The 16,074-nt window shown below is 57.0% G+C and overlaps 1 protein-coding gene across 2 annotated transcripts in view; it reads right to left on the bottom strand.

Annotated features, from left to right (window-relative positions):
• Window positions 1–15,135, bottom strand: part of TECTA (tectorin alpha) — a gene marked incomplete at its 5' end in the record, with an annotated part of 106,799 nt that extends 91,664 nt beyond the window's left edge. For both annotated transcript variants that reach the window (XM_081113346.1, XM_081113347.1), the window contains 6 exons: window positions 2,267–2,679; window positions 5,869–6,034; window positions 6,663–6,800; window positions 10,117–10,404; window positions 11,763–11,896; window positions 15,072–15,135. In XM_081113346.1, the coding sequence (XP_080969472.1) occupies window positions 2,267–2,679; window positions 5,869–6,034; window positions 6,663–6,800; window positions 10,117–10,404; window positions 11,763–11,896; window positions 15,072–15,135 (1,203 nt within the window). The remainder of the gene's footprint in view (window positions 1–2,266; window positions 2,680–5,868; window positions 6,035–6,662; window positions 6,801–10,116; window positions 10,405–11,762; window positions 11,897–15,071) is intronic.
• Window positions 15,136–16,074: the final 939 nt, after the last annotated feature.

The following is a 16,074-nucleotide window of genomic DNA, read 5'->3' as shown; positions in this document are numbered from 1 at the left end:
TCCTCATGGCAGCCTCCGAAGGTCCCACTCATCTCCCTCTTTTGCAGGTGAGGAGAGAAAGGTCCAGGGCTCGAGGGACAGGGAGGGGACAGGCCCTCGGCCACTGCTCACAGCTCTGCTCTCCTGCTCCCTCCCCCCAGGGCTCAGCACAGGAGCCACATCCACCCTCCAGCCCCAGAGTCCTGCCTCCTCGACAGTTTCACCCATTTTACGAAAAGAGAAAATAAAGCTCAAAAAGGCCGTCGTGGCACAGGTGCTGAGCAGCTCTGACCCGGCCCAGATCCTCTCCACCAGATGCTAACTGGCCTCGGCTTCTCCCAGAGCCTGAGCCCTCGGGTGCACCTGGGTGGGGTGTGTGTGTGGGGGGGGGGGGCGGGAAACCGAGGAGGGTTAGCTGGAAGGCGGTGTTATTCTGTGGGCCTCCGGCTGGCTCCCTTTGGTCCCCACTGGCACATAGAAGCCGACCTTGTTTATTTTGCTACTTGAGAACAGTTCAAAGGGGGAAATCCACAGACAGATGCAGGCCCTCCCTCTGAGGAGAGAGGAGGCCGCCCCAGCCTGGCCCGCGTGTCTGAAGAAGTCCGCTGTCTTACAGGCGGATGGGGCTCTCCCTGCTTCCTGCCCCTCTCCCTGCCTGTCCCCACCTCACCCGGGTGGGCGCTCTGCCATCCGCCCAGCAGCCGCCCCCAAAGAGCAGGTTTATTCAGAGAAACTGGAAGCCATTTGGCAAGAGGAAAAGGAAGCCATTGTTAGCTTGCAGTTGGAGTCACATAACCTTTTCTTTCTAAAACATTTACATTCACATCCACGCCTCCCGTTGCTGCAGGACATTAGGAATCTGCCCGACAGCCGGACGATAGGAAAGAGCCGCGCAGTCAGCAGAGCTGCTGACCTGAGCAGGATGTCGGCGCCCCTTTCCTTCTTAAAAAAAAGTCTGACTGTGAGCAAGAAAGAATCTCCTTCAGAAAGGAGAGTGGGAAAGCACGAAGCTTCTTTTTGCTGCAGATGTCATGCCCCTCACCCCGGAATGCAGCAGTAGGGGGCACTGCTGAGCTCGTTCCAGCTGGAAAATGCAAGCCTCCGTCTACGAGGACACGCACAGGGCCCACAGGGCCAGGCAGCACGGTGTGAACTCCCAGGGGACTCTCACCCTGCCGCCCGACTCCTCCCTTTGCTCGGAAAGACACATGTCCCAGGGAGCCTAGCCCGGCAGCAAGCAGGTTGGGATTTCAGCCCCGGTGAAAGCGCCCTTCCGACGGGGACCTGCTGGCTCCATGGGCCCAGGAGGGCAGGCCAGGAAGCGGCATGCGCTCCTCCGTCCGGCCTCTGGCTGAACATGTTGCATCCATTTGAACCACAACACTTTTTTTAAAGAAAGACATCCCAGCATTGGCGCCAGGTCTGCTCGGTGACCTCTGTGATGACCTCCCCGGTAGGGGATTAAGGACTGCACACGGTTTCAGCCAGCAACCCCTCGGGGTCTTGGTTGTTGTTACTTGAATAAATATCTGGTTGCGATGAGTCTTCATGAACAAACATGAAAGCTGGGGCCCCCACGCGCGGAGGAGCTGCTGTGGCCTCTCGCGCAGCCTCCTGCGTCACTGCACCTGCCTGCACCCGGGAAGGCCATTGCGTTTACCAAACAGGCCAGCAGGGCAGGGCCTCCGGCTTCAGGCGGGAGGGAGGGGCTCTGCTGTCTGGGCCGCGGACCTGGACTCTCCCTGCCCGGCTGACTGCGGAGGCCACAGCCCTCCGGGCGCCGCGAGGGCGCCTCTGAGACAACCATCCACTTGGAGGTTTCTCTGTGGATGCAGCCACGGGACGGGTGGTGGGGACTGTCAGTCAAAGCCTGCACTGGTGGTGGGTGTGACTGTGTTCACACCATCTCCACGGCCTGGCCACGTGGCTACCACTGTTTCAACCAGGTCCATGAGACACTAAACTTACTCTCTCCCCAGTTACTCCTGCGCTTGCACGTGTGCGTGTGTGTGTGTGTGTGTGTGTGTGTGTGCGCGCATGTGCGCGCACCGGTGTTTAGCGGGAAACAGGACTATAAATGCGCTTTAAGACACACAGCAGACAGACACTGTGTTCACGAGGGAGCCAGGGCAGCTCCCTCACAACATGTAACTCAGTCAAGCATTTTACAAGCTCTTTGTGAGGCAGGGAGAGCCGTGGCCCCTGCGGTCCGGCCGCCCCAGCAGAGCAGCAGGCCTGGGAGAGTTCCAGGGAGTCTGCACGGCCCTGCGCCGGTGGCGGTTCTCACCTTGACTTTCCCATAGCTCCCTTTGGGGATGAGGATCTTGTAGCCGTTCACCTCCACGGAGAGCTCCCTCAGCGTGGAGACGGCCTTGCCGGCCCGGCGCTCGTTCTTGGCCTCCACGCTGAAGAAGGGGAGGTGGGCCGCCCGCACGCAGTGCCGGGCCAGCAGGTAGGCGCAGGAGCCCTGGAAATGGAAGACGAAGCCGTCGAAGGTGCGGTAGTGCGGCTCCCCGAACACCACGCAGGTGCCGGTCTCCACGGGGCTGCAGGAGGAGAACTTGCCTTTGGGCTCGCACACCTCGTAGGGGCTGCAAGCGGCCTCCTGGCAGTAGATCTCATTGTTGAAGTCCAGGCAGCGGCACTTGATGGTGCAGTTCAGGTCCTCCCAGAACACCTCCCCTCGCCGCAGGAACTGCCCTGCGACAACGACAGAGAGCGCGTTTGCCGAGGGTTCTCCATGGGCGCAGGCCTGGGCCCCCGCGCTGGACGGTGTGACACCCTCTATGCCACCACAGCACCTTAGGGGTAAGTGTTGTTGCCCTCCCCTGACAAGTGAGGGATGAGGCTTAAGAGAAACTGAGTCACTTTCCCAAGATCACTCAGCAACTCAGTGGGGAAGCCAGGGTCCGCGCGAGTCTGTCCGTGTCCAGCCGGAGCTCTTGGCGTGACCCTTTCCGCGCTGGTGCGCAAGCCTCATCCGAGGAAAGGCACCCTGTCTGAGTCCCCAGGAAAGGCTGGCTCGCAGGAGTGGGCCTTCCTCCCCACGGAAAGCCGGCTCACCAGGGACAGCAGCCCTGCTCGCTGGCTCCCTCAGCCATCTGTGGGGCCCAGAATGTGCCAGAAAGGTCAACAGCATCAGGAGTCAATGCACATGTAGATCCGTCTTCCTGAGGAGATTCTAGAAAGGGCTGACCTCTGGCGTGGCACCTTGCGCGGCTCATAAGCCCTGCAGGCACTAACTTACAGCTACAAACGTGGCCCTCTCACTCCAGGCCCTGCCAGTCCCATGCTTCCCCGCCTGTTTCGGCCTCTATCACGGACGGAATCGCGGACAGAACTTGTCCACAGGATCTGGGTCGGGAGGAGTCTGAAGTGGGGGAGCAGAATGGTTTCAAAGGATGTGTTAATTTTTTAAAAAATATATTTTTATTGACTTCAGAGAGGAAGTGAGAGGGAGAGAGATAGAAATATGAACGATGAGAGAATCATTGACTGGCTGCCTCCTGCACGCTCCACACTGGGGACTGAGCCTGCAGCCGGACCTGTGTCCTGACTGGGAATCGAACTGTGACCTCCTTGTTCATAGGTGGACACTCAACCACTGGGCCACACTGGCTGGGCTAATCTTTAAAGTAGTCACTACTATTTATTTGGTAGACAACCAGTCTTTAAAACCACTTTCCTAAAGAAACTATCTCCACAATCAAATTTTTGAAATTTGCCAGTTGTTAATATCAACTTTCAATTGAAATAGGAGCAGCTGAGGGCTGAGGGCTGAGGGCTGAGGGCTGAGGGCTGAGGGCTGTGAGAGTCTGGTTGGGAGCAGAGTCAAGAGAACTGGGCAACCTCTCTGACTCCGGCCTTGATGTCCACCTGCCTCAGCTTTCCAACCTGTGATATGGGAGCAGCACTGTCTCCTCCCCCTGCCTCACGGGACCCGTGAGACTACAAAAACCTGGCACACACGGACGGAGGAGGGGCACTGGTAAACTGAGACTGTCTGACAGGAAAGAGAAATAACGCCGTAGACCAGGAGTAAGCATAGTTTGAAATTGTAGTTTAAAAATATTTCTCAAGGTTTTATAAAACTGACTACCGTACAGGTTAACCGAGCAGAAGGCATGGTGCCCGGCAGCCCTCCCCGTCTCCGTCCGGCAGGAGCAGCTCCGTCTCAGCAGGCGATGATGCTGATACCTGCTGAGCAGAGGCCCGATGGGGTAACAGATGGGCCCACCTCCCAGCAGGTCACATGCATCAGCTGAAAAGGCCCCTTCACCTCACAGCCTGGGCACTGGTCCCAACAGCAGCCTCCACGAGGAGTAGCTGCCAGTGCCCGCCTTGTCAGGCTTCCAAAGGGCGGGGTGGGGGGCTGGGGGGAGGACAAATGCTTTGGAATAGAGGACATTTGGGTCAAAAGGTAGAATTGCTGAGATCATTTTCTTTGCAAAATGATGACATAGTAACCCAGCTCCACATCACACTTCCCTCCTCACCCAGGCCACCCCCAGGCTCACAGATTGATGCATGCCCAGCGGCACATAAAGATGCACAGCATTGGCATAGGGTATAGCATTCGTCCTGGATATAAAACCCAAACCATAACTCCAGGGGAAGGAGTGAGGTCGAAGTGGGGCCTGCATGCAGCTGGCCTGTGTGTCCCGTCACCACGGCCAGTGGCTGTCGCCACCACCGAGGTCACACAGCCACGCCAGTCGGCTCTGCCAGGAGTGGACGGAGGGCGCGAGGTGCTGTGGCCACCAGCCCAGACCGTGAGTGAAGCTGCAGTCCACTCTGAGGGCAGGAGCACAGCCGGAGCCCTGTGTGCCCAGGAGCCAGGGTGTCCATCTGGCCCTGCCCAGCTGTGCTCTGACACACTCATCCGCTGTCTCAACCTGAGGACTTCGCAGTCCTGACACGCCTGACCCCTGCAGGGACTGGCAGAGTGCAGGCTTCAGGCAGGCGGATGGGCTTTCCTGGGTATTAAACAACCTGGCGCTGGGCCAGGGGAGCAGCCCGAGGTCTCCTGGGGCTGCCAAGACACGCGGTCACCAGTAGGCAGGAGAGCTCTGGAAACCTTCCTCCCGGCCCAAGGCCTTGCATGGATCTGACCTCCCCACACCCTCTGCCGCCCAGTGCCAGCCTGTGTCTGTGTGAACACGTCTTCAGCCCGTCACCTGTGTTCCAGGGAACCCCCGTGGTGGAGTGGGAGGCGAGGGCTCTGGCACTTCTGCCTGCAGGGCGGCCAGCACCTCCCTGGGCTCTCAGAATGTTCTGGAGAGATGCAATGGCTGGATGGCTGAGTGCACGGGCAGGTGGATGTTTACTAGTTCTAGTTGCTATCGCCTCCACTCCTCCGAGCAGAAGTGTGAACAGAAACCCTGTTTCCAGAAGACTCTTAGACACACACGAAGCAGGAGTCTGCAGCCGGGTGTTCCTGAGCCCTGGCCGCTCTGCACACCGAAGGAGGTGTCCGGCCTGACTGTAAGGGGCCCGCAAGGAGCGCCCACAACTTGCTCCCCGCGTGCAGCTGGCTTCCCTCTGTCTAGCATGTGTTCCAGGTCCGCACGCCCACGACCTGGCTGATATTAACCAGGGCTCCCTCCTGTCCCTCTGGCTGGGACCTCACTCAAGACCCTCATCCACGTTGTGGCTGTTCTGAGCAGCGTGCTGTGCTCACCCCCCAGGCAGCCCCTCACAAACCGCAGTGTCGGATGCAGGCGTCGTCTCGGTCTAAGGAGCCTGTGCGCTCGCATCACCCTGACCCATCGCCCGCTGAGAGGTGTCAAAGGAGGCTGGCATCAAAGTGTCTGCCCTCAGGGCCAAAACGCCTGCCTGTCCATCTAGACTCCACAAACTGCGTTGCCATAGAGACAGGAACAGCCTTACCTCTGGAGGTGCAGCCATTGGCCGGGTCAATCTCTTTCCCGTCCACTTTGAATGCCCAGCGGCCGGGAACGTTGACGTTCGTGGTCTCCTGGATGTTCACAATGTCTGGGGTTCTGGACCCTGGGAGGCTGAAGAAGTTGCTGAGGTTCCCACCGTTAAATCCTGCCTGAAGTGCAGAAGGGAGATGAGCCTGAGCACAAACACTACCCGCTGGTTAACCTGCCCGAACACCTTCTTCTCCCGACACAGCCTGCCTCGTTCATGCTGCACCAGATCAGGGTTTCAGCGATGGACAAGACTAGCCTCCCAGTCTCCACAACCACCAGACATCCTTCCCCACTTAAGAACTCTGGGCAGGACTCCCTCCAGGACACCAGGAAGCATGGCAGAGTGCAGTCAGGGCCTCCACCTGTGCCAACACCTCCTGAGACAGTCAGGGGCCCCCCACGTGTGCCATCACCCCCTGAGACAGTCAAGGATTCCCACCTGTGCCATCAACCCTGAGACAGTCAGGGATCCCCACCTGTGCCATCACCTCCTGAGACAGTCAGGAGCCCCCCACCTGTGCCATCACCCCCTGAGACAGTCAGGGGCCCCCACCTGTGCCATCACTCCCCCAAGACCTGTCAGGGATCCTCACCTGTGCCATCACCCCTGAGACAGTCAGGAGCCCCCCACCTGTGCCATCACTCCCCCAAGACCTGTCAGGGATCCCCACCTGTGCCATCACCCCTGAGACAGTCAGGGGCCCCCACCTGTGCCATCACCCCCTGAGACAGTCAGGGGCCACACACCTGTGCCATCACCCCCCCAAGACCTGTCAGGGGGTCCCCGCCGCTTGCTGTCCCTGTGGTCCAGTTGATTTCATAGTAATTGAAGAGCGTGAATGTGTGAGAGCCATCAGACACCAGGACGGCCTGGAAGGTGTTCACCTGCAGGTGGGAATGGATGGGCTGTGACTCCCACTGCCCAATGGCAGCTCCCTGCACTCTGCCCCCTCCCTGCCCCCAGCAGCTCAGGGCTGTGCCCGGTGCTCACACTCTGAGTCCTCTCGGAATGTGTCCTCGCCTCGAGTGGGGAAAGCAAGGCGTGCGGGACAGTGCGCCGGACAGAGAACCACCTAGAGGCCTGAGAACCACCTAGAGGCCGGCTGGGGCCGCTCCCCCGCTCTGACCGCCTCAGACCCAGAACGCCGAGCTCGGCTCAGCTGTGCCGATGTGCAAGCAGATGGCAGCAGGAGAATGAGCTGCAGGAAGCATAGGCAGGGAAGGGCTGAGTGCCGGGGGCGGGGGGGGGGGGCGGGGGGGGCGGCGGGAGGCGGGGAGAGGCGATGGCAGAGCCGGTAGAGCATGTGCTCTCTCACTTCCCAGAGGGCACTGGGGAGAGGGGTGCCCCTCCCTTTCGGACAGGGCAGCGGAAAGTGATTTTCACGGAGCACTTTGTGGGGGAAACTGCTCCCTAACTGAGCATTCATGCATCACTTTGTATCTGCAAAAGTCTCAGCCCTCCTCTGTAGCTCAGACCAGCCCTGAGGCGGGCCATTTTGGGTGACTCCCATCTTATAGCTTAAAAACTGAGAGGTAAGGGACATGAGTTGCTGGAAATCTGACGATGGCCCAGCCATAGCAGACAGGACTCGGCCAGAGCCCAGCCATCTCCTGGCACCACGCTGTCCGCTCAGCCTCTTCGCTGAGCTCTCCAGGATGGAGATGTTCTCCACATTCGAGTGAGCCTTGCCAACAGCTTTTGGGAACAGGCTGTGGCGATGCTGCCCTTTACTGCTTCCCTTTGCTAACCCCACCCCGACACACATTTCAGGAAATTAAATTAAAATAGAATTAAAAGGAGAGGCTGCTCTGACCTTTTCCATTCAGACCCAGTATCCCCACTGCCGATACCATCCTGCTGGCATTCTGTCGAATGCAGAGGACCGCATCCTTATCCCAGGTAATCAGACAGTGCAGAGGTTCCTGGACGCCCCAAATCGTACCCCCGCCCCCACCCCCGAGGGTCCCGGGGGAGGCAAGGTGAGAGCAAAGAAAAGCCCTTTCTGTCCGTGAGGACTTTCTCCTCGAGCTCTGGGGCTGACACTGCTGATGGCGATGACAATAGAGTCGCCCAGGCATATGCCTCCATTCTTTGCTCTGCTCAACCAAAAAGGAAAGTGGGGCAAGGAGATGAGCATGAGCGAGCAGCCGGCTAAAGATCGCCTGAGGTCACAGCAGGGTCAGGTTCAAGGCCCAGGCACAAAGTCAAGGTCGCAAGGTCACACGAGGACTAAAGCCACAGCCCCCTAGTCCGGGCTTCTCCTTCAGGAAGCGGATTCCTCCACCTGACACCCAGTTGGGCAGATCTGTGGTCCAAGCCGGTCTCAAGTGCAGCCCATGTCTGATCCCAGAAGTCACTCAACCAGCCAGCCACCCCCCACCACCCGGAGGCCCTGCCCTGGGCACCCGGCGGCTCGCTCTCGCGCCTCTACATGCACACCTCCTCCACATGGGTTTGAAGGCTTCTCCAGACCTGCTTTTGTAAAACAGGTTTTAATTCTTAAAAACCCTCGTATACTCCAGAGGACTTCTAATGACACCCGAGGAGGCAGCCGAGTAAACAGCTCAGGACTAGTGTTCGGAGACGTCAGTTTGCACTTGCTCTCCCTCCTCTGCGGCTCGCTCTCTTCTTCCACTCTGCAGGTTATCGAGCCTCTCCGGGCCTGCTCTCACCTTTAGCGGTGCATCCTGCCAGGCTGCGTGAGTGCAGAAATGGCCTCGCACAGAGCTGAGCTCAAAGCAAGCCTCCAGCAAGCATCAGCTCTCCCTCTGTCAACCAAGTGGTTCTCTGAGCCCTGCCTCCTGCTCCACGCTGCTCTTCCCTTCCTACTGCGCCCCTGAGACCTTCTGTCTCTCCCAAGCCTCTCAGGCCAAGGCAGGGCCTGCGGTGAGCGGGCTCCTCTGAGGAAGGGGCCTGGGGTAAAGGGAGATGGAGGGGAGACCAATTTCAGGGCAGGGAAAGGCATGGCGGCAGCTCCGCGGGGGTTGGACTGTCTTCTTCTCCAAGGAGCTCAGAACATTCAGCTGTTACCTCATTCGTCCTTGTTGAAGGAGTTCTCACAGTCCAGACATTTACTCAAAGGACAAGCCAGAAAGGACCTAAATTATCTTGCCATTCTTATTGCCAACGGAAGTTGTTTGAAAATTTGGTGGCAGCATTTGGTTGGCGATCCTCCCTTCCCCTCCGGGGCACCAAGGTCAGTGCCCCCTGGCGGCTCACATTCTAATGCTGTGAGCATGAGCCCGCTGCTCGGGGACCTTGCTGCGCCCAGAGCCTCCTGGCGCTGGAAGGGGCCCAGGCCCAGGTGCTCGCACGTGCCCACCTCTGTCTCCAGCTCAATCGTTTCTGTTCCACCCCAAACAGCTGACTCATTGCCAAGGAAACAGGAAAGCAGAGGGGATGGAAGCAACCCTCAGGGAGCAGAGCGCCGATTTCTGAGGGCATTTGCTGCTGGAAACACCACACAGGAAGGCGCATCTGCTGCCTCACAGCTCCCCGCGGCCAGCAGCCTGAAGCCGAGGGCTTTGCGGGAGGTGTGCCTGCTGCTGACTGGAGGGAGCAGAGCTGATGGTCTCTACGATAGCGCCAGTGCCATCTTTCTGATCGGACTTTTGTTTAACATCCTCAGAGCAGATGTTAAAACTTTACTCTGTGAAACGCTTTAATCGCCCAATTAGCACCAAAACTGAATGCACAGTAAAAGAAAGGTCGTAACATAGTAAACTCAGTCAGGTCATGTGTGCCCCAAATCAGCACCCCATTTCCTTGTCCTACCAGGTTTTGTAGGGGGAAAGGACAAAAAAAGGGGGGATTAGCTGATGAAGAGAGGCAGTGCCTCAGACAAAACAGAGGGACCTCAGGTTCCTCAGGGGCCCTGACCGTGCGGCAGGATCTGGTCTCTGCCTCAGTCCCTCTCCTGCAAAATAGACGTGGCACCTCCTGCAAAGAACTGGCCGGCTCCTTCTCACATTCGCGATGCTGAGCGACAGGGCTGCACAGCCTCAGAAGGGCCACGGCCGCCAGGACTGGCGAGGTCACCCTCTCCCTCTGTGGCCTGGAAAGTGGGCGGCACGACTCATCCATTGAACTCAAGGAAAGGGATGCTCCTCGGCTCTGACAACAGCTCCTTCACGGAGGTGGAGACAGACAAGAAGCGGGTGGCAGGGGAGAGCACGGAACACAGAAAATGTGGGTTATTACGGGCGTGGTGCTGCTCCCTCCGTAAAACGTGACTTCCTCCCAGGTCACAATGAAGACCCACGTGGCCGAGAAGGCTGCCATGTCCTTGAAGTGCTTCCTGATGTCCTTGGTGGCTCTGGCCAGGATGGCAGGGTCCATGGTCTCTCTGTAGTAGATCTCGCCTCGGATCCCGTTGTGCACGTCTGCCCAAAACGGGGCGATGAAGGCCCTCCCGTCCGTCAAGGGGAAGGACTCAGGCGTGAACTGGCTCACCAGCACGTTGAAGGAGACAACGCCGTTGTTATTGACCTAAAAGGTAAGACAGGCTTTGCATGGTGGATCCGTAACCATGACAACTCTAGAGTCCTAACCCACACAGACCTCCGCCTGATGGGTGAATGGAAACCGCGTTCACGGAGTCAGAACCCCCAGCGTGGCTCAGCCAGGAGGCTTGTTTACTTTTAAACTCAGTGATTTGCTTCCACTTTCACCGTGTCATTAGCTGCGTTTCTTATTCATAATCAGTCTTACTTCATGCTTTGATCCTATCTCTGTTCAGGTGTGTGTGTGTGTGTGTGTGTGTGTTGTGTGAGTGGTGTGTGAGTGGTGCGTGTGTTGTGTGTGTGGTGTGTGGTGTGTGTGTGGGTGTGTGGGTGCGGGTGTGTGTGTGTGGGGGGGGTGCGGGTGTGTGTGTGTGTGTGGTGTGTGTGTGTGTGTGGGTGTGTGTGTGTGTGTGGTGTGTGTGTGTGTGTGTGTGTGTGCTGCCAGGCAGGGAGTAATGTGGGCAAAGAAGAAGATCCAGAGTCCCAGGAGAGAGAACACATGGAAGCATAATGTTAAAAACCTGAGGCGCTCTCTGCATTAGACCTTGATTTCTTCTCTATGACGAGAGAGGGGTGTCAGGAAAAGAAAGGCAGATACTTTCTCCTCTAGTTCCACTCTCAGCCTCTCCTCTCTGGATGAGGCATTTAAAGGACTTCTAGGACGTTCCAACCGCCTGCTCAGTCTCCCAGGGGTTTTCGTGATTCGCTGGTGTGCTCGTAAACTTGTAAATTACAAAGCCTCGCTGCAAACCATGAGCCAGTCTGCACTCAGGCGACACGGGTCTGTCTTCACCTTCTTCTCCACGTGCCACAGCCTCACTAGGACCAAACCCAACCAACCCACCAACGCCCTGAGCACACGGTTGCCCGGAGAGCAGACGGTGCCATTTCTTCATGTGTGCCTGCCCCGGGCCCTGTGGCCTATCTCAGACACCATGAGGGCGGCCAATTGTGCAAACGACATTTATGTAACAGCTGGTTCCCCATTTCTGCGCCCTGACTCCTCTCCCAGTTGGTGGAAAGCCCGAGAACAACAGACACAAACTTTTCACACCCTCAGGGAAAGAAAACGATCCTGCTCCGAGTAGCTTTTCATCTTATCGGGTAGCAAAGTAATGTCCATGGCTCGCAGCTGTATTGTTCTGCCTGTTGCGAATATCAGCCATTAAATACCCCTTCGAGCTCCTTAATCATAAAATCTACCAGTTCATGATATCTCTGAGCCTGCCCCTGGGGCTGCCAACAACTCCTCTCCTTCCTGGGGCCCGGAAAGTGTTTAAATGTTTTCACTTCTGACAAACAAAGGGGACAGCGCAGAGCACAGCGAGCCACCCCTCTACTTACATAGACAGTGCGGTAAGGCACGCCGAAGAAGAAGATGGGGATGGCCAGCTTGATCTCGGGGGAGCTTCCGTCATCTACTTTGGGGGTTTTGGTGTCATTCTGCCAAAATGGGTACATGAGCTCCCTGGGCTGAGCTGTCAAGAGAGTCGGTGGTTAGATGGACGGCAGATTCCACCCCATTGCCTAAGCCACTTCCTTCCCACCCACGAACCCAGCTTCCTCCAGGAAGTCTTGCAAACCAGACGTAAGTCAGACTCCCTTTCATCCCCGTAAACCCCCCTCACACCGCACTGCTTTTGGCCTCTGGGGAGGGGAGAGCAGTGCCTCTCCTCAGGAGCACTCAGCCCACGCTCCATCCACGCTCCACCCACGCTCCACCCACGCTCCATCCACGCTCCACCCACGCTCCACCCACGCTCCATCCACGCTCCACCCACGCTCCACCCACGCTCCATCCACGCTCCACCCACGCTCCATCCACGCTCCGCCCACGCTCCACCCACGCTCCATCCACGCTCCGCCCATGCTCCATCCACGCTCCACCCACGCTCCACCCACGCTCCACCCACGCTCCACGCTCCACCCACGCTCCACCCACGCTCCACCCACGCTCCATCCACGCTCCACCCACGCTCCACCCACGCTCCATCCATGCTTCCAGACATCGTGTCGCGAGCCATGTTCACACAGTGGCAGGAGCTGTGCGGCTGCCCTGCCCGGGGCTCTCGGAGCCTGAGCCACCTCCTGGTCCCAATGGCTTAGACAGCTTGACCCTTGGCCAGAGGGAAGGGCGCAGAGAAGGTGGCTCCTAGCTGTGCCGCTCCCTCGGTCTCCAAAGTGCTACTCTCTTGTCTTTTCCTGAAAGGAGTCCCCTCCCTCCGCTGCACAATAGGAGGAGAGCCCAGGTCCCAGGAGGAAAGAAAACAGCTGGACCTGGGGCAAACTGGGAGGAGGGTGTGCAGAACTGGCCTGCAAGTGGCCCTGGTTGAGGTCCAGCCCTGGCAGATGGCTCTCTGCCAGCTCATGTCCACAAAGGGTAGCATGGGATCCTCCGGGGGGAGGCGCTGGGGCCTGGAGACTCTGTGGAGAGGAGGCTGAGGGCTCTAACTCATCAGCCTGTCCCCGTGAGCATCGGCCGTGAGCACACTCCCCTCACATGGCTGCTACCACCTCCCTGGCAGCCTGGCCTGTTTCCCCTCCAAACTGGTGTGTGGGTGTGTGGGTATGTGTGCGCGTGTGTGTGTGCACGTGTGTGTGTGTGGCCCCGTTTAGTGATAGAAAGTAGACAATTTCCCAAGGGTCGACATACAGGACTTGACCAGATGCTCCAGGCCAGGGGCAGGACCGCAGGTGGCCTGCCCGGATGGAGAGCTCAGCTGCTTCCCAGGGTAACATCAGAGGGAAGCAGGGAGCGCTAGGCCTACCGACCATTAGTGTATCATTGATCCCCAAGCCCTGTCTCTGGGGAGCCACCCAATGTCACCCTGTAGGAGGCACTGTAGCTGATTCAATCACAGGCGTCCTGCTGGTGTGCTTTACTTAGAACAGTGGATCTCAACCTTCCTAATGCCGCCACCCTTTAATACAGGTCCTCATGTTGTGGTGACCCCCAATTTCATTGTTACAAATTGAACATAATTAAAGCATAGTGATTAATCACAAAAACAATATGTAATTATATATGTGTTTTCCGATGGTCTTAGGCGACCCCTGTGAAAGGGTCGTTCGACCCCCAAAGGGGTCGCGACCCACAGCTTGAGAACTGCTGACTTAAAGTCACAACCAGGGGGCAAAAAGGGGTTCTTGAACATTTGTATTTGCACAGAAGTACCACATTCAAAATTCCTAGGAGGTAGGAATGTTTAAAAAATCTATAATCCCTATTGTAGAATTATACACAGTTATTAAACTTGCAAGGTGATAAACTTTCTCAAATTAATAATAACAAAGCAAATCATGTCATGGGTTTATCCTTCATGAGCAACTATTTAGAAGAGATGCCCACGTGTGAACAGGCTTCTATTCACACTGACCTGCAATCACTTCAACGGGAAGGTTAACCAGCATGTGGCAGCTGTGGCCACCCCGCGTAGGACACGCAAAAGCCACACCCCCAGGAGGCGGCAGAACTGTGGCCATCAGGGCGGCCCCTCGCTTCTCTCTCTGCTCCAACCAGGGTAACCTGGGAAGAGTTTTCTCTTCATGAGTGGCCCCAATTATGCATGGTTTTGAACAGGAAAGAATGGACAGTTAAAACTTTTTCCATTTTAAGAAGAATACAAGTAATAAAGATACGTAATATTGTGTATGTTTAACAAAGACTTGTTGAATAATGAAAGGTGCTTAATAAAAGGGAGTAGGTTTAACCACAGTGATTTCCACCTTGGAAGCCATCAGTATTATAAAAAAATACAACTTGTTAACAGATGGCCTATTTGTTGCCACCAGAGTTCATGAGAGAGGGAATTGCTCATGCCAGGGGGGATCTCATAGACATCACTCTGCTCCCGGACGTTGGTGGTTTTTATTTTTTTTAACCAAATAAAATGTACTTGCTTAGAGCAGGGGTAGGAGATGAAAGTCAGTGGGGTGCTCATGGGGGTTGCATGCTACACTGTTTGAATTTGCCCAGCCCTCGGAAAATGTCAGATGTGTGATCATGTGCCAGTGAACCAGACAAACAAACAATACAAAGAACGATGCTTTAGGATTTTAGGGATAAGCATTTCAATCCATGTAGACTTCCCCACCTTTCTTTCCTAAAATCCAAAACAGCGGAAAGAAATGTCGTGTCTTCTCGCTGCCCCGGCCACGCCGTGCAGAGTGGAGAAGGAGTCGCGGAGGGAGGGCAACCATGTGTGTCTCACTGTGGCTCAGGTTTCTGGCCGCGTAGAAGGTCACTGACCCAGGGCACCCACACCAATGCCATTGAACTCCCTGATTTGGGGTAAAACAAGTGTATTCTTTAAAGTCCCCCTGCCTTAATGGGGATCAATCATGAGGTCTGGGCAGCACACACACCTGCCCTATATGCTTTTAATGAAAATAATTTGCATTTTCTTAAAGACCCATTATCATAGGGCAATCCAGTGTATACACAAATGGTGTTCACAGATAAGAAAAGTAGGGATATAACTAAACAAGTTATTCAGCGTCACTGTATTTTGCTTTTGACCACAACATTTCATTTACATTTTCTGTTGCATCTGTAGGCACACGTAGCCCTGACAATGATAGTTGCACCTCAGCGTCCCTTCATATATTCAGGAGCATGCGGACCAGGAGTGTACACAACCCTGCAGGACTCACCTCGGTGCTGTATCAGCGCGAAGATGAAAGAGACCCAGATCCGAAGGAACGAGGAGTAACTCATCCTGGAAGGTCAAACAGAAAGAGGGCAAGTCCCAGCAGGCCAGGCCGATGCGACACCAGGGCGCTCAGTGGCGAGTCCCGGGCACGAGGCACCATCACAGGACAAACTCCCAGGACACACCACAGAGCTGAGTGGGGCTGCGGCTCCGCGCTGGCAGGGCCCCCCAGTTCAATGCTCCATGAATAAATCAGACTCCCGCATGAAGCCAGCTTGGATGTGTGATGAGATCACGCAATCACCGGGAAATTACACAGAAGCCCGGGGGGCAGCAGAGGAGCGGAAAGCCGGCCGCTCTGGCCCCGGAGCACCGGGCAGCGGGGGCTCCAAGGACGCAGGCCGTGCTGGGTCCCCCCGGAGACCGGCTCCTCCGACTCTCACAGCAGCTTCCGATGAGGTTCAGGTAAAGGTCAATTAAACAATGCAGCCTTGCAGGTGGGGAAGCTCTGAGTGCTCCGTCCCCGTCTCCACAGCAAGGTCACCCACCATCGGTAGCTCTGATGGGGGCGGGGGGGGGAGGGTACAGGCTGCCCACTGCTCCCACCGGGGTGAGCGCGTCCAGGGTGACAGGCAGGGGACCCTGCCAGGGCTGCCCCTCAGAACGACAGCAAGAACAGGACTCAACACGCAAGCCAGTCGCTAGTCCAGCACAGTGGCCAAGGGGCTCGCGGAAGTGGACCTGCTTGCATGTCAGTGGGAGCAGCTGAGCAGGCTGTGCTGCCCCTCAAGGCGCGCGGACCGTCTGTCCGCCCGTCAGGCTGAGAGGCAGCTCCAAGGCGCACACACCTGCCCCAACCCCCGGCAGCAAGACCGAAGGCTGCTCGGCCGCCCGTCAGTGCACAGCTGGTACTCCTCGAGGTTCCCCCAGCTCCTCAGCCAACAGCCATGGACCAGCAGGACCCTGCCCTGCCCTGGGGGCGTTTTGTAAATCTCCAGGGTCAG

The sequence above is a fragment of the Myotis nattereri genome, assembly GCF_964212035.1.
Source record: "Myotis nattereri genome assembly, chromosome: 19".
In the NCBI taxonomy this organism is placed as follows: domain Eukaryota; kingdom Metazoa; phylum Chordata; class Mammalia; order Chiroptera; family Vespertilionidae; genus Myotis; species Myotis nattereri.
This window is presented reverse-complemented; position numbering and strand designations above follow the sequence as displayed.